Source organism: Lycorma delicatula, chromosome 1, assembly GCF_047948215.1.
Source record: "Lycorma delicatula isolate Av1 chromosome 1, ASM4794821v1, whole genome shotgun sequence".
In the NCBI taxonomy this organism is placed as follows: domain Eukaryota; kingdom Metazoa; phylum Arthropoda; class Insecta; order Hemiptera; family Fulgoridae; genus Lycorma; species Lycorma delicatula.
The window spans coordinates 361171504-361199306 of record NC_134455.1 but is presented as its reverse complement, the minus strand read 5'-3'; the positions used below and the strand labels follow the sequence as shown (position 1 = coordinate 361199306).

Here is a 27803-nt window from a genome sequence, read left to right as displayed (position 1 = left end):
TAATAATTGAAGAACATAAGAAAAAAGCCGTAGTAAAAAAGGGAGTCCAACAATGATGTTTCCTATCCCCGTTACTTTTTTATTTTACATAGAAATTAATACTCCTAAGCAGGATGAAAGTGGATGTACGAGCCGTCCTAATAAAACTCAATTATAAGCAAAGAAAGGATTATAAGTTTTTTTGGGAGAAAATACTGTTAAATCACATTACAGCCGTGCTAGTTTACAAAAAATATATTTACCTACGGAGTTCAAAAATTTAACAAATGTGTACCGTGTTTCCAAAAAAAAATATACAAGGATATTTTTAGAAATGAATTCAACATAGGGATTCATGCACCAAAAAAGACAAATGCGTTCTGTATCGAAGTTACAAAAATAAATTATCATGAGATGGCCTAACAGTGACGGGTAAAATAACCGTATCGTTGAAAAGATGTACTGTAAGAATTTATTACAAAAGGATCAGGACCCAAGTAATGAAGGATAATTTCTGTGTATCATTTGATTTGCAGAAGGTTTTAAACTACCTCAATGGTGATAACATGTTGCTTTACTACGGTCGAAAGTATCCTATTTATAATCGGACTTTTTATGAAAGTGGAATAAAAAACGGATATTGTTACCTTTGGGATGTGTGCAACCGGCATAGAGGTTGAAATGAGATCGGTTTAATTTTGTATTTAAGTAAACTAGACGCAGAAGGTAATTTTAACAATGTAGCCGTATATCGTGTCATTTGTCTGAGGCAAAACAAAAATCGAAAAGTAATCTCAATGCTTTATACATTTCTACAATCATCTAATTTTATACAACAGATTTCAATTAATTATCTGTTTCCCGGACACACGTACACGCCTGTGACTCAGTCGGTATACGTATTGAGTCCAAAGTAAACAAGAATCTGATTTGGCAACCATCTGAACGGCCGACTATCATCGGTTACTCAAGAAAAAACCCTCACTCATCCTTATAAAGTGACAACAGTGAATCACAAAGAATTCAAAGACTGGAAGTCTGTCCAAGAGATATTTCCTTATTCAACTAATAAATACGAAGACGGGACTAAAATTACATTTAGAAATATTACAAACGTTACTTTTTTTTTAAAAATGAAGATTTTTTAAAAATTAAAAGATATTTTAGCGACACAGATCAGTAACGTACAGTAAAGATTCGGGCACCAAGATATCGCCCTAAATCCTTAGGTCCCAAACGTTTATACAACGAGAGGCTTCCTATTCCTGCTGTTAAGCGTAAAGATTTGTCGGTGCTTTGTAATAAAGGAATTAATCATCACCAATACTACCGGAAGTATCAGAAGTTACCGCATCAGTAAGTTGCACCAGATACATCGATAGACACGATGAAGAAGATGATAGTGTTTCTAGTGATGAGTGATAAAAAATGTAACGTAAATAACTATTTATTAAACTATTTTTTATTATAACTATCTAAGCGGGCTAATCGATGTTAATTTGTGTTCGTGAACTGTATTTTAAAAATAATATTTTTATTGTCTGTTCATGAAATGTGTTGAATTTTCCAAGGGTTACTGCTTAGTAACCCACTGAAAATTATTCATTCAGGTAAGGCAGCTTAACCCTCATATTTCAGTTTTATTTTTTAAATTTTACTGACAACATATATGGTAAAAATGGAATAGTGTAAATACAACAACGATACTAATAGAAGTAAGTATTATATAAATTTAAAAAAAAAAAAAATTTCTCTTCTGAAAAATTTTCTTTTATGTGGGTCAAGTCATTTTACCTAAACACAATCGGTATACACATACTTGTAATAATACTACTTGGGGTAAGAAAGAAAAAGAGCGAAAGGGTGTGTATATGTGAAATCGATGAACGGAGTTAGGAACTACATACTTATGTTATACTTTGTTACAGATATATTTATTGATCGATCAACTTCATACTACACCGTTTAATGTTTGCGGTAGCTTTGGCTTTGTCGTAAATAATGCCGTTATAATCAAGGTAATTAACTAACCTTAATTTAATCCGCCATTAAAAATAGCTAAGAATTTCAACAATGTTTAAAACACGGCTATGTTTACCTTATTGTTTTTAATGTTTATTATTAAGTTTTTATTAAAATAAACGATAAACATGTATTATTAGATTAATCTAATGTTATACTTGAATATTTATGTTCGTGGACATGCAGCATGTGTATGCAGTATGTGCATATGCTTTAAATAAAATTTACGCCATTAATAGGTTTTTTGAAAATCAAAGGTGAAAATTGACTTTTAATATACTTAATTTGTGTTGGGACTTCGTTGTTTTTTTAAATGCAATCGTGAGTGTAAGACAATTATAAATAAATTTTCCAGTGTATTTAATAATTAATCGAATTCAGATATTTTTATTTAAAATTTATTTTTTTAGATTTTACCTTAACTTTTAACCTATATTTACTTAATTATTACTACTCATTTTTTAACCTAAAATTTAGTTTTACCTTAACTCAAACTCTGAATTTAGGGTAGAAATTTGTGGACCCGATTTAGTTTTAATTAAGCGATTAACTTATTCCCTTATTATAATAAAGTAATTTAAATTCCCTTCAACAATTCAATAATATTTGAAAAGTTTTTCTATAATATCTTTTACTCAGAATTAATGAAAAATAATGTAAAACATAACCTCTCAGACTTGTATTACTACATATAGAAAGGTATTTTCTCGATACAGTAATGTGATAACAAGCAGCTTTGTTTTATTAGCGATAAAAATCCAAGTGTAATTTTTATATGTTCCATAAATTTATATTTTATAGTTTTGTATAGAAATACAAATTTTTACGTTTCATAAAAAAATCTTATTATGGAAGAAAGTGGAAATTGTTGTAATGTTTCTTTGATTTTCAGGTAGTGGATGATGTTGTGAATTACACTATACTCCTTTTGCAATTAGATCATGGTAACTAAGGAAATAATTATGTAAAATGAAGCGGCCTTTTCTATTTAGTGAAAAAGTTTGTTTTTTTAAATAAGAAAGATGAAGAAAGGTAGATGAAGAATTACATTTCCAAATCTGATATTCAATAAAAATTCGAAAATGACCAACACTCTGTTAATACCGATATTATAAATGAATTTAATGAAGCGGTTAGTATAAGAAGTTCAATTTAAAAAATTATGTAATAAGTAAAATTATTATTAAGTAAAAAATTAATAATTAAAAAGTTAATATCGGATTAAAAAAATTAAGAAATTTTCTTAATCGGTTAAGTATTTTATATAACATTATTTTAAGTTTAATTTAAGATACTGAGATTTCGTTGACATTTTGTAAATTAGGAATGCTGCACCCCAGCACTGTATTAAGAGAGAGTTATTTAATGAAATAGAAAAGTTTTCCAAATACGTATAGAGAATTCGAATATTTATTAAAAGTTTGTTATAAGATTGCTCTAAGGATATAGTGTATTTGTTAATTAACCGTTGTAGAACAATTAAATTAATTTTTTTTTAAATCGCTTTTATTTGATAAAAGGAGATTCAAAGTGTATTATTTATTACGAAAAAATAAAATATTAGTAAAAGACATTATAATTAGGAAAATCAAAAATTTTAGGCTTAGTAAATGAACTGAAAATATTTACGTTCGCTTGAAATAATATTGCGACAAGAAATAAATTGCAAAAAATCTATTATCCCAACTAGTAATTACCTAGGTTTATCTTGAAAGATATGATGCATTGACGGAAGATTTTACTAGCGAAATTCCTGCCATTGATAGGCTAATATTTTTGACGAATAGTGCATTAACACTGTGGCCTTGCATGAAGCATTTTGATGTGAAAATGTCTGGCAATTGTCGGTAAATATATGATTCTTTGGTAAGACAATGGGGTGAATTTGATCTGGAGTTAAATCTCAGTGCTGTTATCTTCTACCAATAACGTAATAATATTACATTATTTTTGTCCAAGAATGTTCTTAGAGAAATGAGTTTGCTGGTTTTGGTTGGTGGTTTTTCTAGCTGCAAATCGTTAAGCTCACTTGGAAACGATTTCCGTTGCACAATCTTCACCAAAGCACGCTCTGCTAATCGAAGTTCAGAAGCTGATAAAGGCCATAAAGGCTCAAATTTTGTGCTTGAGAGTTATTAATAAAGTGTAAACAGTAACTGTTTACACGTTGAGCTCTTGTAAAACTAGAAAAATTATTTAAATTGATCATTTGGTTTTTGGCTGTAACACATGTTAACACTGTATGACGACGCTCTGAAATTTGATCACCAATTGGTAGAGTAACTGGCTCTTCTAAAATTCCTGTGACCTGTACAAAAATGAAGTCTCTTCCAATACAAAGTAAAGTAAGTAATCGAATCAGTATATGTATATAGCCTTTTAACATTTATTAATAAACAATTCTAGTTAAATATATTGTCTTTCTTTTCTATCTTACCTTAAAATAGTAATTGCAAATTTTAACCCATTTCTTATCTGCTTTCTGTAGGAAAGGTGAAGGGGTAATAAACAAACAAACATGAAGTATTAACAGAAATACATTTATTGACAGTTAATACATTTATAAAATTACATTTAATTTCTAATATTCTCTATAATACACTACAAAACAAATTAAAAGTTTAAATGAAAAACAGACTTTTTTTGTCCTCAATCATTTGACTGGTTTGATGCATCTCTCGAAGATTCCCTACCTAGTATCAGCCATTTCACTTTGGTATACCACCTACATCCCTAACAATTTATTTTACATATAACAAATGTTACCTGTCTGCACAATTTTTCCCATCTACCTGTCCCTCCAATATCAAAGCAATATTCCAGAATGCCGTAAGATGTGGCATATTAAGTCATATTAAGTCTGTCTTCTTTTAGCTATATTTTTTACAAATGCTTATTCCTTCATCAATTTGCTGCAATAACGTTTCATTTGTTACTTTATCCAGCCACCTGATTTTTAACATTCTCCTAAAGCATCACATTTTAAAAACTTCTAATCTTCTCTTCTCAGGTACTCCCATCTTCCAAGTTTCACTTCCATATAAAGCTACATTCGCTTTCATATAAAGTACCTAAGCATATTCTCAAAAATGGTTTCCTGACAAATTAATTTTTTATGAAAGCACACTGTATTTCTGACTGAAAGCTCATTTCACCCGTGCTATTCTGCATTTTATATCGCTCCTGTTTCGTCTATCTTTAGTAATTCTAATTCCCAAAAAACAAAATTCTACCTCCATAGCCTTTTCTCATCTTATTTTTATATTCAGTGGTCCATCTACTTTATTTCTACTATACTCCATGCCATTCATTGTTTCTTCAAAATCTTTTCTATCTCGACTAAAATTAATATATCACCAACAAATTGTTACTGTAAATATTAGCATTTTTATCTTTTCACGTTGTACTGTTACTCTGAATCTAAATTGTTCTTTAACATCATTAACAGCTAGTTTTATGTAAAGATTAAAAATTAGTGGGGATAGGGAACATCTTTGTCAGACTCCCTTTTTTATTATTGCTTCTTTCTTATGCTCTTTGATTATTACTGTTGCATTTTGGTTCCTATAAGTGTTAGCATTTGTTCTATCACTATACTTGAACCCTAAACTTTTGAAAATGCTAACATTTTATTCCAGTCTACATTGTCAAATGCTTTTTCTAAGTCTATATGTGCCATGAATGTCGGTTTGTTTTTCTTTAATCTTCCTTCTACTATTAATCTGAGCACAACAATTGCTTCCTTGTCCCTATACTTTTCCTGAAACCAAATTGGTCTTCTCCTTCCACTCTCCTCTCAATTATTCTGTACAGAATTCTAGTTCAGATTTTTGATGCATGAGTAGTTAAGATAATTTTTCTGTATTCTTCACACTTTTCTGCTCCTGCTTTCTTTGGTATCATGACAGTAACACTCTTTTTGAAGTCTGATGAAACTTCCTTCTTCGTAAATATTGCACACCAGTTTGTATGACTATAATATACTTATCGCTTGTGCAGTATACTACTGCACAATATACATTGTGCAGTAATTCTGCAGCATCCAGTTTATCCAAGGAGCCTTTCTTCCATTTAAATGTTTTAATGCTCTATTAAATTCATATCTCAGTACTGCAACTCTTTTCATCCTCTTCAACTTCCTCTTCCTCTATAACAGCAGTTTCTAATTCATTTCCTCCATAAAACTCTTCATTATATTCCGCCCACATATTAACCTTTCCTTTCGTATAATAAATCGATTTACTATCTTTATTTAACACAATTTATGTACCAAAAATTCTCTTCTATTTTTCTGTATGCTCTGTCTATTTTACCAATGATCATTTCTTTTTCCGCTTCTGAACACCGTTCCATTCTTTCAATAATTTGCACATCCTGTTTATAATATTTCTTAACTGTCAATAGTTCCTTTTACCACCATCACTAGCATTCTTATACTTTCTATGTTAATAATCAGCTGCAATCATCCCCCTAGGTTTGTTTTTGTTGATTTAAGAATTTCCTTTTTAATATTCTCCCATTCTTTATATTTTCTACTTCATCTTTTTTACTCAGACCTCTTGTGATGTCCCCAAAAATATTTTTACCTCCTCTCCTCAAGCTTCTCTAAATTTCAGCGATTCATCTGAAATCTTTTCTGTAGGATTTTAAACCCCAATCTACATTTCATTATAACTAAATTATGGTTGCTATCAATGTCTGCTCCTGTATATACTTTGTAAGTCAATGAGTTTCTTTCTAAATTTTTGCTTAACCATGATTTAATCTATCTGATACCTTGTAGTATCGCCCGGCTTTTTCCAAGAGTGGTTACTCTTCTATTATGATTTTTAAACTTGGTGTGGTGCACGAAGTAAATTATAATTTGTACAAAACTGAATGATTCGGTCCCCTTTATTCCTTTTGCGCAGCCCATATTCACCCATAATATTTTAATTCCTTGCCTTTTCCAATGCTTGTCTTCCAATCTCCAAGTATTATTAAATTTTCATTTCCTTCTATGTGTTTAATTGCTTCGTCAATTTCTTCATATACACACTACTCTATTATACTATTACGGGTACTTGTAGGCATATAGATGCTAATAATCATTGTCGGCTTAGGTTTTGATTTTATCCTGATTACAGTGATTCAATTGCTAAGCTTTTTGAAATAATCTGCTCTCTTCTTTATCTTTTTGTTCATTACAAAACCTACTCCTGCCAGCCCTTTATTTGACACTGAGTGAATAAATAACCTAACCAAAAGTCTTTCCTATTTGCAACGAAAATTGCTAATATATATGAAAGTTGATATAGAAATATTACATCTACATCAATATAAATATGAATAAAGATATTTATAAAAGTTGTAAACGGAAAATATTACACCAAAACACTACTGACATAACAATTGTTTGTTAGCATTTGAATATTCAAAACTTGAAAACAAAGTTCTGATATTACATAAAAAAAATTGTAAACTATTACACAATTACATGAATTATTAATAACACTAATATTTTAAGTAATATTTTTATAACAATTAATATTATATTGTAATACCGTTAATTGAATTTTCTAATAAATTTATTTTAATATAAGTAATCATTTCTGAAGTCTATTTCTTTTAGTTATAAACTAGATATGATGATACTGAATATGATATAGAAGTAATTTTTCATACCCGATGTGAAATTATTATTTACACATGTCGATGGAGATACATAACGATATCGAAAATGGAAACTAAAGCGCTTAATTTAGCTTTTAATTTATATTTTTCCTATAATAACATGTTCATGAAAAATGGTACATTAGTATCATTAAGTTTTCCAAAATCACTTGTTATAGTTTTTCAGGCACTAATGATATTCTATGTGATACGCATAAATTAATGGAGACTGATTTGACTTTATATTTAAAAGTAGATATTTAAAAAAACAAATCTGTTTTAACTGAAGAAAATCAAAAAAAATTTGCCAAATATTTATTTATTTTATTTTTTTGCAAAGTACTTTATGACAGACAATTCACTTACCAATGATTATTATTATTCTACATTACAGCAGACTACTTTTTACAGCTGTTAGGCTTTTTCCATCATTTCCCAATTCACACATATAGAGTACCATTAGCACTTGAAAAAATTAAAAGAAGTGATTTTGGTAAAATTAGGAATCATGTTGTGAGGTTTTGAAGTTGTACCAACATATTTAATAGAAATAATTTTTTAAGAGATGAAACTGAAACATATATTCAATAGTAAAGATAATCGGAAAGTTTAGATGTAATACATAAATAAATATATTCATTGCAAATAAGTGTTAATTACGATGAATTTTGAGATCCCCGTAGGCTGAGTATAGTGACCTTGAATAGACAGTTTCGTCTCCAATCGGCATTCAGATCAATACCCCACCTAACGCGCCTCGACCGATACCACATTTAACGCCCTTCCACCCAGCGGCCCTACTGGCACCCGTCGGATGTGTACAACCATCATCCCAACGAACCTCCATCCCGTTCGGCAGCGTTCCCTTCTCCCTACAGCACATCTAGCACACTTTGGATGAGCCGCTTCCCCCACCCAACGTGCCCCGACCGATATCCCAACTAACACGCCCCGACCGATACAACACCCAACGCCCTTCCACCCAGCGGCCCTCCTGGCGCCCGTCGGATGTGTACATTCCTCATCCCAACGAACCTCCATCCCGTTCGGCAGCGTTCCCCTCTCCCTACAGCACATCTAGCACACTTTGGATGAGCCGCTTCCCTCACTCAAGGCCTCAATTCTACTCAAGACCCCCACCCATCTACTCTCCTGGCGCCCGTCGGATGTGTAATGTCTCCATACCAACGACTCTCCACTTCCTTTTGCGACGTTTCCTCTCCGCTGATCTCAACGTCTTCTATGGTGTTTCCTGCTTCGTGCTTCTATGAACTCGTTCAGCTAAATTAGTGCGCAACGATGTAGGACATTCAAGATGTCCGGATGGGGTCTGCAGCGAAGGCAAAAGCTGAGTTAAAGAATCACCGATGTAAATTTCTACCGAGGCATTTAAATCGGTGGCATCCGAACCGAGGCCTGGCTTATTACTGTGAGGTGTAATCAGTTGATGGTCTATAAGATGACTCCCGTGTTAAAGCCCATCAGGGCTATGAACGGGTGTGGTGGCGACCGGAATCGTCTCAAGGTGGGCGTCTTCCCCTACGGGGGTTGGGATGATAGAACTCGCTGAATTCTTTTCTCCGGCGTTTCCCCTCTGTTGATATAACTCCCTGAAAATAAAACATAAAAATACATTAAACTTAATATTCCGTTATCATAGGAACAAAAATTTTATCATATATTTTATTTCAATTTTATATTACGTTTAGGATATAAAAGAGTCGATGGTATTTTAAGTATTCATACTGCATCTTAGTTAGATTTTATTACACATATGTATATAATTATCGTTCGAAAAAAGTTACGAAAATAATTTATTATTGTTTTTAAAAATATATTGTGAATATCAATTTATTACACGAAAAAATTAAATAAGTAAATAATATTAATTCGTTTATTTAACTTTTCAATATATCACGAGATACCAAGTTTTAAGAATTCAAACGCTAACAACCAACTGTTATATGACAAGGTTTTGGTGTAATATTTTACCATTTCATCTATTAATATTATCTACATATTGAAAATATATATTAACAAATGAGAAAGAATATATAATAAATAATATGGTTTTGCAAATATAACATGACCAATGTAGTCAAACTGAATGAATTTTTCGGCGTTCTCAAAAAAAATCGACTAAAACAGCAGGTCCAAGAAATGTATTTCGTGTAGTTTTCACATCCAACGTAAAACGAACATTTGGTGACGAAACACACTTTTTTTGGTTTAATTCCAGCTTTGTTTAATGAGTAAATTTTGTCACCAAGACTTGTAGAGAATTCAGTTCTAAGAAAACTGTTGTAATAAAACCTGTGAAAAAAAAAGTAACTTTTGTTATCAAAAACAAAACTTAGCAGAAAAATGTTAGCAAATGTTAGCAGCAAAATGAATCTAAAAATTAAAAACGGCCGTTTTTTGTACAATAAATTTAGACCTTCGAAAAATTAAAATACTTTTAATCTACTGTTCTTTTAAAAAAATACACATCGTGGTTTATTACTGCATTAATTAACAATAAATGTTCGAAGATTCCACCACTGACATCGATGCACTTTTCAACGCGATTCCTTACATTCTCTATCGCCAACTAGTAATCGATGAGGGCGCCCTCAACCGCCTTGATGAGGGCAGCGGCATTGAGAATGCGAGCGGTCAGTTCATTGCGTGTGTCTACCTTTTGCCTCCATACCTAACATATAATCAGCCCCATAAACAATAACCTAAGAGAGTAAGGTCCAGTGATCTAGGTGGCCAATTTACCGGCCCTCTACGTCAAATTCATTTAACAGTAAATTTTTCATCTAACAAATGTCTTACTTCATTCGTGAAATGTTTTATTGGTGATCAATGAAGTCGATAGTACATTCACCTTTCACCGATGGAAAATTTTCTAGCGCTATACGAAATTTTTTAAAAATTCCGGATAATTTATCTTCTGATTTGAGTATAAAAGGGTCGTTTTAGTATTAATTGGTTTTCGATCGTGCCACACCAAACGTTCACCGAAAATATATTCTGAAAGTTTAATTCGATTACAGCATGTGGGTTTTTTCAGACCAACGATAAGTATTCCTTGTGTTTTTTATGCCATTATGAGTAAAAGTAGCTTCGTCCAAAAATAGAATGAATGGAATTAACTGGTAATTATTGTTAACCCGATGACAAAACTGCAGTCGTCTGGTACGGTCACCAAGAGGAGATGTTGAACTTTCTGAACATTAAGGATGATATTCGTTATAGTGTAATGTCCTTTATACGGTATTTTGTAGAATATTGAGTCGTGTAGAAATTCTTCACGTGCTTTTAGTAGGATTAAGCTGTTAGTTTGCCGGTTCTAGCACCTGAAGAATGTTTTTTCTTACCTTCAACGTATATCGGTTGACGTTCAGATGAAACATGTGCATTGGAAACTGTTATTTTCACGAAGATTAAAAATTCTACAAAAATACTTTACCGTTTGGAAATATTCGTCCACGATTCCTACGTTAGTATTCTTCCACCGCAGCTGCAGTATCTCCATCGCAAAAGCCGTACGCAAAAATCATATCGGTGTATTCTGAATGAGTGGAGAGACACGGTATTTTTTCAAAACAAAGAACTCCAAATAGAATTTCACTTTTTTAAATTCAGTTTCAATTGGAGAAATGTAGGTACAGTTTATAGTGCAACAAACACAAAAATACTGCATAACTTGATTCTCAATAATAATTTAACGTTTGTTAAATGTTAAATGTTTGTGAAAAACAACTAACCGCTAATTTGAATAATTTTCACATTAATTTTAAAGCATACAATTATGCATAAAATATATTTTTAAGCACATAAAACACACTCACGTGTACATTAGAATATATTATTTAACAAATGCAAGCATTATTACTGGTGTTTTCCTGGATTAGTAGTAATTCTAAGAAATAATATGTTGAAGTACATTATTTTATTCAGTTGTTTAAAACGTACTCTGTTATCTTGTACATCTAACGTAGTTATACCTAGATACATAGATATTCCTTCCAAATACAAGAGTCTTGTATTTGGTATAAGGTATATCCAATATAACATAGAAAGAATATCTATATGTGAAATAATTATTTTACATGTATAATAAAATAATTTTTTTTATATTCATCGCTAAGAAACAACTTAACTGACGCAGTCGGTAGGAGATCTTCAATGGAATGAAATGCAAAAGTGGTGGTAGTTTCACAAATTCCCCCTTCGAATCGCAGAGACTGGACAGTGTCCCTTGCTGCTGTATGATTCTGTAATCGGGTTTATTTAAAGATTTATTTTTAATGACGGGTCTAAGTTCCAAGTTTTGTGAACGGATTTGTGATTAGCATTCCATATCCGTTTGTATCAGCGTTCTCAAACCCATTTCTGGGTCCGACCGCGAGAAGCTAGGTCGGACCCGACCTAGCCTTTAAAACCCGTGCCCCCGACGTAATTCCCCTTCAGACCGTCCGCTGAAGTCCTTTCGGTGCTAGCGCTTCATATGCTCCAATCAAAAACCAAAATAATTTTAGATTTAACCGATACCGAATCCTGCAACATTTTATTCAAATCAAATTACCTTTCGAAAAATTCAATACCCAAAAATTATATCAAATGCCAGGAAATAATATTAGTAAGACACGAACAATGCTGCATCATACAGCGGAACAATATGCTGACCTTTCAAGAGAAATAGATAATCTCGATATATAAAATAAAATTAGTTTAAAAAATAATAAAACAGTAGAAGAATTTGAAACCGATCATTTTTTTAGAGTAAATGAACTCGGGAACCGTTTGTCAATTATGAATTTACATTCGGAAATTAATACTGTCATAACATCGAAGCACGAAGTAGATATAGGATATTAATCGAAACTGGAAGTATCAGATCTTTTTTAAGAAATTTATTGGCTTCAGAGTGTCTAGGTAAAGACCTTTTCGAAGTAACCACGGCCATGGTATGTCGAAAGAAGCATGTTTTACTCTAATATCATCATTAAGAATTAACCGATAATATAGAATTATAATTATTATAAAAATAACTTTATAAATAAGTAATTAATAAATATTTTTATTTGATTTTCATAAAAATTTTGATTTGCTATTAGGACTATGATTTGAAGGAAATGAAAATCGGTTTAGATTCTGTAAATAATAAATTAACTTGAAGTATAGTTTGTGCCTATATATTATTTTAATACAATTGAAGAAATGTAAACAGAGCACATCTGTTAAAAAAAATAATTTCCATAGTGCAGGTACGCACGAAGCGAAATATTAGGTTTCATAGGAAACGTAAAAAACCGTGAAGTCGTATTGTCTTATAGAAATATCGATGGACTTGAATTACCACAACGTATAATTACGATCAAGGACCACGTAGCCTACTGTACAATAAAAATTACCACGTTAGTAAACAAAAAATTAATATATATTAAACCGATTTTAGCAGAAACGTTAAGTAACCACAATTGTGTACCAATAATAAATATTATGCTAATAATAAAAGGAGTAAGATTAGTCGCGGAACGAAAACATAAATTTATCGACGATTACTATAACAAAATCACATACTAAATGTTTAAAAAAGAACGCGAAAACTATATTGAGAACGCAAATTATGTAAAATGTTTTGAAATGTGTAAAAATATTTTGTTAAATGAGCCGATACTACAATGTATTTTATTAAACTCACCATAGATGCCAGCAATTTTGCTATCGGAACTGTTAATTAAGCCATAATGACGGCACATATCTACCCATCGCATATGCAAGTCGGACCCTCAGCGATACTGAAATAAATTATTCCACAATAGAAAAGGAATTACCGTAGTTTAAGCGACGAAATATTTTCCTCCGTTTCTTTACGGAAGAAAATATTAAATATTCATCGATCATAAATATCAATGGCTTCTTTCTATTAAGGAACCAAACTCCAAACTTTTAGTGACGATTAAAATTAGAAGAATTTGACCACAAAATAGTTTACAAAAAAGGAAATAAAAATAAAAATGCGGATTTATTAAGAATACAATTAAATAAAAATGAAAAAAAAAACAAAAATGTTGAAACCGTGCTAGTAGATACAGATGAAAAAGATAAAATTATTAATGAACTGATAGTTTATATTTTCCAGAACTGTGTGTAGATGACCAGTCGATGATTGTAAATGTAGATGACGGCGAAAATCACGGAGAAATTCAACCGATTGAAGATAGTCAGAAGAATAACGTCAAGTCAAGGAAGATACGGACCAGACAATGTGTACGAAGGTAACTCCTGTGTGAAAATACCAATAATTAATAGATGAACCACTCAATTTTGGAAAAAATCAAGGAACATTAAAATTGATACAAAATAACCCTCATAAAATTAAAATACAAAAATCGTTTGATAATAATAAAACTAGATTAACAGTGGAAATATCCAAAAATAATTTTTTTTCCGTAATTAATTATATAGAAAAATATTTAGTTCCTAATCCTGTATAAAATATAGTTTGTATTTTGAAAATGATTTTTACGAAAGATCTGCACGGGTTTTCACCGAATATTTTAAGTTTCCAATATTCCAATTAATAAGATGTATAAATAAATTTTTGATATCTGGAACGAAGGATTATAAGAAAAATAATTATGTAGGAAAAACTAAGACTTTTTAATAACCAACCAGAATTTAAAAAGAAGACTATTAAGTTATCAGGCACATATTATCAAAATTACTTCATTCCATTATCAAAAATTAACACCGTTTGAATTTTCTTATAGGCATATTAACCCAAATTCATTATAAAAGCAGATATATAGTAGTAGGTAATAAACGATTATATTAATAAAGAGAAAGGTAAAAAAAGTTTATGAACATATAAAGGAAACTAATGAAAAATCAAAATTAAAAATTCAAGAAATAATAAAGAAGGTTTACTGGAAATACCACCAGATGTTTATATTAAGACTGTCCATAAAGTAAAACAAAAAATAAATACGATAAAAAGTCAGTTCAGTAAATAAATAATGAAATACAGCAGAAATAGAAGCAGACATAATACAAAAAGTAAAATACATTTGTCAAAAATTAAATGACCTCGAAAGATTAAACAGATATAAAAGAAAAAACCTTCCTTCACTACAGAAACTAATCCTTATTTATATTTCCTGTTCCTAAAAGGAATTCATCCTGGAGTATCTAAAATAAAAAACTATTAATTTGGAAATAGTCCCGGTAGAATTAGGTTCTGACAAATTTTTAGCCTCTTATCATACATTTACTCATTATTATAGTTTAGATAAATTATTTATTCGAATTTAATCTAAGTAAAAATGAAAACTTTTTGACTGATAATAGTCATAATTCTAGAGATGTAAGTAATTATTTTAAATTTATTAATTAAACGAAAATATTAATAAATGAAAAGTTAGAAAAAAGTAGTCTAAGTAATAAAGTAAAAAATAAAAGAGGTTCTGTTAAGGGCCTCGGTTCAGGTGTTAAATTATTTACTAGTAATTTGGATGCACATGATGGAGAGAAATAGGAGAAATTGTTAGAACAAAATAAAATATAAACAAGAAGGTATTGTAAATCAAATTAATGAACAGTACTCTGTTAGTACAAATATTATAAACGGGTTTCATAAAACGGTTAATATAAATGAAGATAATTTTAAGAAATTGTTAATAATGAATAAAAATAATAAAGATTTTTTTTTAAATTAGAAAAATTAAGAGATTTCTTTAACGAGATAAATATTTTGTATAATATTATTTTAAGTTTAGTTCAAGATATTGAGAAAATCTATGATATTTTTTAAATTAGGAATGCTGCAACATAGCGATATTAGAAAGTTATTTAACAAAATAGAAAAGGTTTCCACATTACGTTAATCAACTGACATTGGAACCAAGATAAGAAAATAGAGAATTCGAAAGTTTAGTAAAAGTTACTTGTAAGATTAATTCTGTGGTAGCGTATTTTCTTTAGTTGCCAATCGTAGAACAATTAGATTGTAATTTGTATAAAATGATTTCTATTCCGACTATCACAATACATGACAATACCAAAAGTAGAAATTTTTTACGACAAAAATCTAAATTGGAAAAATAAAAAAAATATAGGTTTAGATAGTAAATGTGGCGATAAAATGTACTCTAAATATTTATGTTCGTTTGAAATAATATCGCATCAAGAAATAAATTGTGAAAACCTTTTATTCAATCTAGTAATACAAATAATTGTAAATGTTTCTTTAGAAGTTAATGACAATTTTATTAAACGAATACCAGAGATGCAATATTTTTTGGCGATACCGCAGCAAAAGGAAAAAAATAAAATTTTAAATTATAAGGAAACGATAACAAAAACTCTCCAAGGAATACACCTTAGTCTTAATAGCAAAATTAAATATAGAAATAACCCTCTACATTATACAAGTTGCAAGCATCCAACATTTTTGGATAATAATGAATTAAATTTTGTGAGGCTCAACACAGAATTTTCTGTAAACATAAAAACATTAAGTTTAGATAAAAGAAATTTGAATAATTTGTCATCTGTTAGAAAACAAACGATTGTTACAATCAAGTATCTCTCTGAATTTTATTATCGTATTTAATTTTAGTAATTATTATTGTTTATGTAATGTATCGTAAAATATTTAACAGCGGGAATCTGAGCCAGCTAATCAGCAGCCCCCGGAAGTTTTATTTGGGGAAGGAGGAGTTAGAATTAGTAGTTAGTGTATGTAACTGGTTTGTATTCCTGGAATAGCATTTATTTAAAGAAAGAAATATTTCGTTGAAGCCTTAAAAACAACTTAAAATATCTAAAGAAAACTTTTTAAACTAAAATTATGGGAATTGTAATAAAATTTTAATATATATATATATATAAATATTATATTTAATAAATTTAAATAAAAATATAAAGACAATCATGTCAAAGATAAAATTCTTTTGTAAATTTATAGACAACTATATTTTCAAATTTACCTTAGATTATGTCCGTGTATCCAAAATATAAAATAATTATAAACCTCTATCCACTGTTAACTAATTGTGTTTATTTTCAATATTTCTCCAAATTATGTCCTCATATATTCTACCTTCAAAATTGTATAATGAATATGAATGTTTATTTTTTAATCGTACTTTTTGAACGGTTGCTATGAAACAGAAATTGTTGTAAATAGTTTTAATTTTTAACTTTGTATATTTTTTTAATTTAACGGCAGCCAGGGACCAGGAAGTGGCATCCATTGTCTGTCGGTCGTATCCCCGAGTTATGAAGGATGGTCACAGTAGGGCGGTGTGCTTCTCAGGACCTTCGGGACAGTCGACCAAACTTTGCGTCGTTGAGTCGCGAACTTCGATCGACGGGTTAGGGAAAGTTATCTTGTGCACCTGTTGGTATCAACGCCAAATGGTATCGTCAGGAAACGACCGGTAGGCCCGCCGACTACGACAGTGGTGGTTAAAGTAGAGGGGAAAACCTACGCCGATCTCCACCGCTCAGTGAAAGAAGCTGCGTCGCCAGGTGAAGTGATCCACTATGCACGTAAGGGGCACGGAGAGGACCTTCATATGCGGGCGCGGGCCGAAAATGGTTCGGCTGAACGAATTAGTAAGGATATTTCCGGCAAGGTTGAGGTCACCACTACGGTCCTGACAGGGAGGGGTGGCAGGAGGTTTCACGTCCTTGTCAAGGACATAGATGTTCTAACTACTGAGGATGAGTTCGTGAGAAAACTTCGAAAGGTTACGGGGAGTCAGTGTTGATAGACGTTCCGTCCATGCGACTGGGTTATGGTGAAACGCAGGTGGTCGCTGTATCCTGGCAGAGAAATAATTGGTCGACGGATGTGTCCGTATTGGATGGGGTGGCTTGCAGAGTCATGAGGCGTTCGGTTGATGACCTTTCTTTCCGCTGCTGGAAGCCGGGCCGTAGAGCCAATTGTTGTACTGGGCCAGACCGTAGTGGGCATTGCTTTACCTGCGGTGAGGCTGGTCACCTGTGGAAGGACTGCCGGCGGGAGGCTCGATTTCTTTTCTGCAGTTTGCATGAGTATGCACCTGGGGGGCTGGGATCGACTTCACCTGCGCCATAATATGCGGCATCTGCTTAGCGCTATTGGGTGTCTGTGGGGGACAACCCCGTCCAGGAGGAGTTTGAAGCTCCGGGGTTCCCACCATCAATGATTGACCGGGAACTCCTTCACAGCACCTTCGAGGAGAGAATGATGACCGTAGTCCCGGTGGGGGATCCCTTTGGGGGTTCCTCATTAGAGGCACAGCGGGAAAACCGGAATCCCGGTGAGGGGTCCCGTTGAGGTAGCTTGAGGCGATGGCACCCCCTGGAGCTGAGTTTATGCTTGGCTGCGGACCCGGCTCTGGGGAGAGAGGAAAATACATTAAAAAATTATAAAAATGCATGCTATTAACAAATATACACGAACCTTTTGCAACGTTTTGGTAGAAAAATCGAGCAAGATGAATTCACAACTTATTTAACCTCAAAAAACTTTTCTTTTTTAATTTGCTATATCGAGTTCAATCAGCAATTTATATGTAAATTATTACAAATACACTTAAAAATGATTAAATTCCCTGTAAAATGAGACGTCTTGCGTTAATTTGTCTTTATTGAAAAATATTTCACAGCAATTTTAATACAAGTTTAAGCACACGCAGGAGTAACTTTCTAAAATAATTGCAAAAAATCAGAAATTAAGTTTTTTTTAAATAAATTATTCATGATGTCTTTAAGTTGTAGCTAACTTAAACAATTATAGTAATAATAATTTATTACGCTTGCAAATATGTAAAATTAGTTTTTTGCTTAAATTAATTCACTACAGAAAGCTTTTAAAGCGTGTACGGTATTTAGAAGTATGGAAATATAATTTTGTAGCGAATTAAAAATACCATGCCTGAGCGGGTTTCGAACTTGGGACCACCGGATGTAAGGCCACGGAGATCGACTATATGAATATAATTAATTTTAATAAATTTTGCTAAGAAAGCTAGTTTTCTCATTTTTTGCCTTCTAACCGAAATTAAATTTTGCAGGAAAATGTTAAAAAGATTGAAGGTTATAAAATTCAATCAACGTGTTGAAAATAAATTCAGGTTTTCGATCTAGAAAATTAACTTCAAAAAGTGATATCATTCTATATGTGACAAATTTTCCATCTAATCGTTTATTAAATATATGTTTTACGATGATATTTATAAAATAAATTGAAAAAACCAAACTCATTGCTCAAGGGAGAAAAAAGCTTTTATTTTTTGTATATTGTATAAAAAATAAAAAAGTAATTCACGCGGCTAAAGCAAGTCCTACAACTGCGGGTTGTTTCTGAGGGACAGCTTACACACACAACTTAATTTAAAACATTTCTTCTCTTATTTAAATATAATATTTTTTCGTTTATTTAATTCAATGATTCTAACTAAAGCACGCGCACATACCGTATTTAATTCACGCTGTTGTGTCGGTACTAGTGGCAACGGTAGGCACAAACTAAACTAATGTAATTTCACAACTTACACAGAACAAATTTAGCTTGTACGGTCGACAGACTGGTGGTATAGCCGCGAGGCCTACCGCACCAGGCACTGAGTCAACCTGGCGATCTAGCTCGAGATTCAATCAGACCGAGTCACATTTTACTATTTAAGTATTATCCATTTATTTAATTCTATCGTTCACCTGTGACGTCGCAACATAACAGTCGACTACAACTGCATTTTTTGGGGTGGGATTGCGATTTTGCAAAACTTTTGTTACAAATATTGACATTTTTACCCAAGAAAAATTAAAATCTTATTAAGATTAATATCAATTTAATTTAATCTTAATCTCAATTTTAATTTTAATTTTTGCAATTTTAATCTATTTACTGTTGAAAGATATTAGTTTTTTATTGTATTTCCTAACCAGTAAAAAGTAAAAGTGGTTTGGAGTAAATAATTTAATTATTGGTGGATTATCTGATACTGAACTAAATATAAATGCACTAAACTTGTCAGTGCATTTAATTGCTCTATAAGGTATAATCATTGAAAAAAGTGAAAATCTCTGTTTGAAAATCAGATTAGAATTTGCATAACATTTTAGAAATAAATTAAAAAATTACATTATCATTTGCACATTTCCAATCGTAATATAGTATTTATATTTTTTTCTCTTTCGTGTTAAAATACTTTGTCTTAATTTTAATCTTAATTTTATTAAGATTAAAATTGAATATTTGACATATGTGCCCAAGAAAAATATGACCTTATTTAGCCGAAATCTCTAGATACTGAGGGTGACCTTGCTCTACAGCCTCACCACCATAACCATTAAAGTTGAAAATTTAATAGTATCAATACTACAATATGTAGAAGTAATCTGACCAAGTACGGTCAAAATCGGTCCACTAGTTCTGGGAATATAAGGTGATTTAAAGACCAACACCGAATACACATGCACATATTACCATTAAGAAAATTTCCAACTGGATTTTAGGTTGAAATGTTTTTATAAAATACAGATTAATTTTTATTGTGTCGGTAAAATAAATTACAATTAAAATGAAATTCCACACGACCGATTATTAATCTGATTATTTTAAAAATACAAGTAACGTTGTGTTATTGTTAACATTTGAATTTAGATTTACGTTTCCAACATTATATTTGAAGTAAAACATAAATACAATTAAATTTTTAATTTTTTTAATTTTCTAATATGTATGTTGCAATCTATTCAACTAGTGAACAATAAACCACAGACTCAGGCCAACCATTCCTGAAATATGTGGTTGATTAAACTCCAACCACCAATGTATACCGGTATCCACCATCTAGTATTTAAATTCGCATAAAAGCAACTAACTTTTACTAGGATTTGAACTTCAGAACCTTCGACTTTGAAAATCAGCTGTTACCAACTGATTTGCGATGACGAGTTAACCACTAGACCAGAAAAATGGGCTAAGTAAATTTGAACATAAACAATGTTATCTAATAGAATTAATTCAATAATCAGAACCATTTATTTAAACTAGTCTTTCATAGGTTTTTAATATTTTATTAGAAAATGTATAAACAACAAGAAAGCTTAACAATTTAAATATTTTTATTGTTTCTTTAATATATTAATTTTAACCAACAATCTGTGTATTGAAACACATAAAATTACGAGTGGGTAAATATTTTGTTTTTAACAAACATTTAAAACTTTTAAGAAAATTTCCTTTATCTATTCTGTTAACAAATAAGAAATGAAAAACATAATTTGCTTTATAATGGAGCTTTTGAACAAAATTATACTCGAGTAGTTGGAGAGAATGTATGATATGACATGCTCTTGAATTATTAATGTTGATAAACAGCTGTAAATTTAACAACTTTCCCATATAACATAAGTGTTTTAACATGAAAGAGAAAAAATATAAATAATGTATTACGATTGGAAATGTGCAAATGATAATGTAATTTTTAATTTATTTCTAAAATGTTTTGCAAACTCTTATCTGATTTTCAAACACAGATTTTCACTTTTTTCAATGATTATACTTTATATACCAATTAAATGCACTGACAAGTACATATTTAGTTATATTCTCAGATAATCGACCAATACTTAAATTATTTATACCAAACCACTTTTACTTTTTACTGGTTAGGAAATATAATAAAAATCTAATATCTTTCAACACTAAATAGATTAAAATTGCAATAGAAGGACGGACACTCAAGGGTCAAATTCGTAAAGAAAATTTTTTTAATATAAAAAGCTAGGACATAGTAATCGGGCCACAACTGTTTTATGTAATTACTATTACAATAGTTAAAAACTGTAGTCAGAAAATTTTTTAGTGAAAAAGTAAAATATATGTTTCAAGGCACACTTGTGCCTTGAAACTTGTATGCACAGACATTAAGTCCTTCTTTAGATTGCGATTACTGCACTGGGGAAAACACTGTAGAACACACGTGTTCATGTGCAATCAGTTCCTGCAGCATATGTAAGCATGCAGGGGAGAATTTGGCATATGCTTTTCCCAGAAAACATCATTGGGACTGTGCTTCAGACCGAACGATAATGGCATGCGGTGTCCATGATGCCGGTTAAGATCATCTGCACCAAGTTGGCGGAAGATGTCCAAGGTTGAATTAATACCTTTGAGTCTCCCTTAAGGCATGTTCTTGGTCCCAAGAGTTTGAAGTTTAAAAATTTAAAAAAAACTCAGGATTCCAACAAATTCGAGGCGTGGGGCCAACAATGGAGGGTGCGGATGGAGACAAGTCACACGGGTGCTGAGATAAGGTGGGCTCAGTATCCCATGTTGTAGAGGAGAGGTTTTAGTGGGCGGCCCATAAGTGAGAGTCCCACATTACTATAGAGTATGAGCCCAAATGGTGCTTATAAAAAAAGGAAAAGCTTATGTATTTCACAATGAAAACAGAAATGGGCAAGAATATCCATAGAATAATAATGGATGGAAATTTTTAAAGCTAGGTTGTTTGTTTAGAACTTGATAAGAAAATCTTATGTAATATAATCACCAAAAGGAGAAATTTCATGTAAAAAAAGTCTGCTAATATTAAATATGTATATAAGAATTAGAAAAAAGTTATTGAAGATATTTAGATGGGGTGTAATACATCATAAATGATAAATGAACAAGAAAAAGTGGAAGAAAAAATAGAAATGTGGTATTGCAAGAGAATGTTGAAAATAATGTGGACTGATCAAATTTGAAGCGATTTCAAATTAACATGAATATAAGAAAAGAGCATTTTGTAACAGAATCTTGGTAAAGGTGAACTAAGTTGAAAGTATAAGACACCCAGGTTTAGCTAATTTGACAATAGAGGGAAATATAAAAGAAAAGCAAAGAGATGAATACATTTCCTAGATATTTCAGGATGGAAACATAAATAAACATATTTACTACATAAATGCACAGAAAAAAAATGTAAATAGAACAGAAATATGTTCTTCTGAGTAAATTAAGTTGTATTTAAATATTTTCAATTTCAAAATAGTATAATAAAAATTAAATGTTGTTCACAGTTATTTTATCTAATACTTAAAACTTATTATTTAAAATGAGGATAAAAATAATATATAAAACTCATCACACTAGCAATTCAATCCGTCTAGCATTCAATAAAATATTCAATACTTATTAAAAAATTTGTAATATAGGATCAATTGTATTGATACAATACGCAATATACAAAATATCTGTCTGGATTTCATTTCTTCCTCTATGAATCATGAGACCTTGCCGTTGGTGAGGGGGCTTGAGTGCTCAGGGATACAGAGTAGCTGGACCGAAGGTGCAACCATATCGGAGAGGTATTTGTTGAGAGCCAGACTATTCCTGAAAGAGAGCAGCAGCTCTTTCAGTAGTTGTTAGGGGCGTGAGTCAGAATGACTTAAACGGCCATATCAACATCACTCAGTCCTCTGAGTACTGCGCAGCTGAAAGCAATGGAAAACTACAACTGCTTTTTTTCGAAGAAAATGTGGCTCTCTGTATTTTCATATAGCAATGATGGAGGCGCCTTCCTTGGTAAAATATTCCAGAGGTAAACTAGTCCCCCGTTCGGATCTCCGGGTGGGGACTACTAAGGAAGGGGTCACAAGAAAATTAAAAAATAACATTCTACGAGTCGGAGCGTGGAATGTTAGAAGCTTAAAAAAGGTTGGTAGGCTAGAAAATTTAAAAAGGGAAATGGATAGAATAAATGTGGATGTAGTAGGAATTAGTTCGGTTCGGTGGGAAGAGGAAGGCGACTTTTGGTCAGGTGATTTTAGAATAATTAACTCAGCTTCAAAAAATGGGCAGGCAGGAGTAGGTTTCATAATGAACAAGAAGACAGGGAAGAGAGTAGAGTATTTCAAAACGCATAGCGATAGAATCATTTTAATAAGGATAAAATCTAAACCTAAACTGACAACGATTGTTAACGTCTATATGCCTATAAGCGCCCATGATGATGATGAGGCAGATTGATGAAGCAATTAAACACGTAAAAGGAGATGAAAATTTAATAATAGTTGGAGACTGGAATGCAAGCATTGGAAAAGGCAAGGAAGGAAATATAGTGGGTGAATACGGGCTGGGCAAAAGGAATGAAAGAGGGGACCGACTTACAGAGTTTTGCACGAAGTATAATTTAGTAATTGCCAACACCCAATTTAAAAATCATAATAGAAGAATATACACTTGGAAAAAGCCAGGCGATACTGCAAGGTATCAGATAGATTATGCTTGAAGGCAATATTGATTGTAGACGATAGCACAAATATAGCCTCGGAGAAATTCAATCTCCACTGGATACCATCAGCGATTGGCTGCGTCAATAGAGAATAAAGGTAAATCCGATAAAGTCGCGTAGCGTTCACGATGAGAAGCAAACATTTTTCGGAAAATTTCTCAGAATACCTCATGCCAATATGGAATTTTACATTGATCGCCGTTTAACTTGGAGAGTTCATGAAAGAGAGAAAAGAAGTTATTTGACATTAAGTTTAAAAAGATGTACTGGATATTGTGTAAGGAATCGTAACTTTCTTTATCCAACAAGATTCTTCTTTACAAGGCTTTCTTGAAGCCGTTAAGGACTTACGAAACTGAAATCTGGGGCAGAACCGGTAACAAAAATGTGAAGATCATTCAACGGTTTTAGAATAAAATACTACGGATAACCCAAACTCCGTGGTTCGCGAGGAAAACTGAGATCCACGATTACGTAAGCATTCCATACGTTTGAGAAGTTTAATGCCTAGTTTAGATATATGAGTCCAAATTGGAGAAACCTATTAATCATCTACCTTTGAATTTACTAGACAGCCTTGAAGACGGTAGGAGGCTATTTCATAGTTACTAACTTATTCGTAGTATTTATCTTGTATCTAGAATATTAATGGTTTTTTTACATGTTGAGGATTATGGTTGGATGATCCTCTTTCAAGTGACAGTCTGTCAAATGACATAGATTCAATATAGAAGCTGCTTGTAAATAAAGAAATTCAGCAAAAAAAAAAAAAAAAAAAAAAAAAAAATGGAAGAATAAAAAATAATTACGTATCTTTTATGATTTTTAAGCGATCTAAATCATTAGATTTTAGTTAGTGTAAAATTCTAAAATATTCGTTTTCTTTTCACTTTAGTACCTCGCCCTGCATTTTCTGTACATTATACAGATTACTATTTTTCATTATTCTTCACCAATGGAAATTGTGATGGAATTGCACAGGTAGATTATCCTTAGATGGCCTTGAATATCTTTGTTTCCCGTCACCGATGATCACGACTGACTTGAATCGAAAATGAGATTGTAAGAGTATCACTTTCTTACACATAGTGTATCTTTTAGAGAAGAGAGCGACTTGTTCACAATATGTGTATTATTGAACCGTATTTTTAGATTAAATTTCTTCATCAATTAATATTAATCTAATAACTAAAAATTAAGACGAATTAGTGCGGCATACTGTCTAAATAAAAGTAAAAAAGATTTTTTTTTTATTTCTTTTGTTGTAATAATTAATAAAAAGCAGAAAGTAAAAAAGTACGGATGAGGTGATGCATGTTAAATTTGGTGAGGTTATGGGCCATCACTGGTATAATGACCGGGCGTTTATATTGGATATTGCAGTTGTTGTGCGCTCGCCCTATAATTTACCCAGTCCTATGGCAATGATGATCTCCAAGATCGCCATATAAATTATTATTCTGCAAACCGAGACAGCACAGTACGCGTTCATTTTAAATATAATAATTTGTGAGCTGATCATTTGTAAACGTATTGCTTTTATTCTTCAGTATCTGCGGTTCCAATTCGCTTTTTAGATCTGGAATATGTGATATTTTCGATTACGTTATCACTTTTATCTATGTACAAAGGCTATTCCTTATAGTATCTTGCCCTTGCTGAACGTGATTACTCTTTCGTTTGTAATATTTCCCATCTTCGTCGATAAAAATAAATCTGTATCCGATAGGTAGCACTTTTTCATATTCTGAAATATTTCGCAAACGGGACGAGTAGTGTGCGTTTATAGTTTGTAAATTCTACTTTATCTTCTCTAACCGACCCGCCCCTATTAGTTACATAGAACAGTCGTGGCATTAATATGCGTTGTACTTTATTTACTGACAAAATTCGGTAACTTTGGCCGGGTTGTCTTTTACATTTACGCGGTGATTACTGGAACAGAATCTGTGGATGCAGAAGGGACAGTATTCGACGGCATCGGTTACTTTGTCACTCAACTCGACGATCTGGATATGCCATTTATTCCGCCCTTTGTATTTATCAGTGTGAAATGCCTGCGTTGTGTAGACAAATTATTGAGGATCAAATTCACAGTACGTTTCATCTTGCAGTCGTCAGACTTACGGTGAATGTACACACCTCTAGCTCGAAATATATCTTTTATGGCTATTTTACCACCCGGTTAGTAATCGTATACGCCAACTACATCGTAAAAATACACAAATATAGCGAAATCCGGGTTCTGCTGCTCAAATTTATCTATATCGTAAACGGAGATCGGAATTTGCATGCCCTCCATGTTCAGAACATGTTCGTACTTTTGCGGCCAAGTGTCTTTGTAATTTCTATTACCCGTTGGGTCATAAAGGTAAGCGAGAATTGACAGCTGAAAAAATTTATCCTTATTTAGTTGCTTGTTAATTTGCACTTTATTACTGTACGTTATAACTCCGTATTACAACCGACATAGATAGGATCGTATTGAGACACTTTAAAACTAGCAAAAAAAGAAAACCGTCAATCGCCACTTTTGCCCATCCACTGTGGGAAATTTTCATTTATAAGTTCAACCGCAGATTCGTACAGCTTTTTATACTCGTGATCCTTGTTTGCAGCATCGAGTATTTCACGGCTACTACTGTGAAATGTAGGGGTATTGGTTGTTATTTCTTGGTCATCTCTTGAAATAATAATGGCCTTTTTCACAACGACGCGAAACTCTTATACCATTTTACGTTACAGTGATTTGACTCCCTCGTAATTTTTAAGTAATTATAAACAGCCGCATTCATAGCCTTTAACAACTCTGGTATGCCGAACACGCAATTATCTCCCTTCTGTAGGTCGGAAGTTAAAGAGTCGGGTACAGTTATAACATCGTAATCCCTCTGTTTTCCAGGCACTTGTTAAACGTTTCTACAAGGCCAATCTATAAAAGTTTCCACCTGAACTTTTGCGGAGAGTTGACAGATTTATTCATGTTGACAGTTAATCCATTTTTGGTAAGATTTACCATCCATTTTTCTATAAATAATCCAAATTGTCTGTAACCTAGATCTTTACATCCAGTCTAATTACATTACCAGGACAAATAAAATTGGCTTTTGACAAGAGGGCATTAAAATCATTTTAAAAAATCACTCCGAAAAAGAATAAAAGCCTCTGGAATTAATCGAATCTATTTAAATAATACAATGTAGATTTATTTTTCTGATCGAAGCAGATTTTATTGTTGAATCAGTACTTGTATTTCCTCTTTGTAGCTAGGAAGGGAAAAATTGTATTTTAAATATAAAGATCAAATATTCAGCGGGTATTGATGACTATAATCCTGCTAGTGAATAAAAAGAAGTATTAGTGGCTATAATAACCTGAGTTGCAAATGCGAATAAAGAATATTTCAGGAAAGAGTATTTCACGGCTGCTTTAATGTTTTTGTGGTTATTCCCCTACTTCAGCAAGTTTCGGCAATTTACAAAATTGTTGGCCGATTTCATGAACGTACACATTTTCTAAAGTATTTGTAAAATTATGATTAATCGCGTTTAAATCTTCTTGAAAAAAAAGAGTATTAACAAAATTTCAGCAAAGCATTGGGAAAAAACTACAACAGACAGCTATTTCCCAGTCTTGGAATCAATAGTTCAAATTTCGTAGATAAGAGAAAAATTCATTTTAAATTATATGCAATCTGACAAAGCGTTCGAATTAGTTTCATATCATTTCTGGTGAAAAATATTTGCAATTATGGTGTCACAGGAGCAACTTAAAATCACCTAAAATTATCCATTACCAGTCGAAAAGTAGTCGTCGAAATTTCATTTTTTTTATAAGAAACGTGTAAAATTTACTTCTCGCTTAAAAGAAATACAA

At 31.9% G+C, this 27803-nt stretch overlaps 1 protein-coding gene and 1 pseudogene across 1 annotated transcript in view; both read left to right on the top strand.

The window, feature by feature from the left end:
- LOC142317932 (uncharacterized) overlaps positions 1 to 3074 on the top strand; it is a 47201-nt gene extending 44127 nt beyond the window's left edge. Inside the window, exons 8-9 of the mRNA XM_075354470.1 lie at positions 1908 to 1997; positions 2894 to 3074. Coding sequence (XP_075210585.1) covers positions 1908 to 1997; positions 2894 to 2953 — 150 coding nt within the window. The 3' untranslated portion in view covers positions 2954 to 3074. The remainder of the gene's footprint in view (positions 1 to 1907; positions 1998 to 2893) is intronic.
- A 21031-nt stretch (positions 3075 to 24105) lies between these two features.
- Positions 24106 to 27803, top strand: part of LOC142317931 (uncharacterized) — a 35351-nt pseudogene continuing 31653 nt past the window's right edge.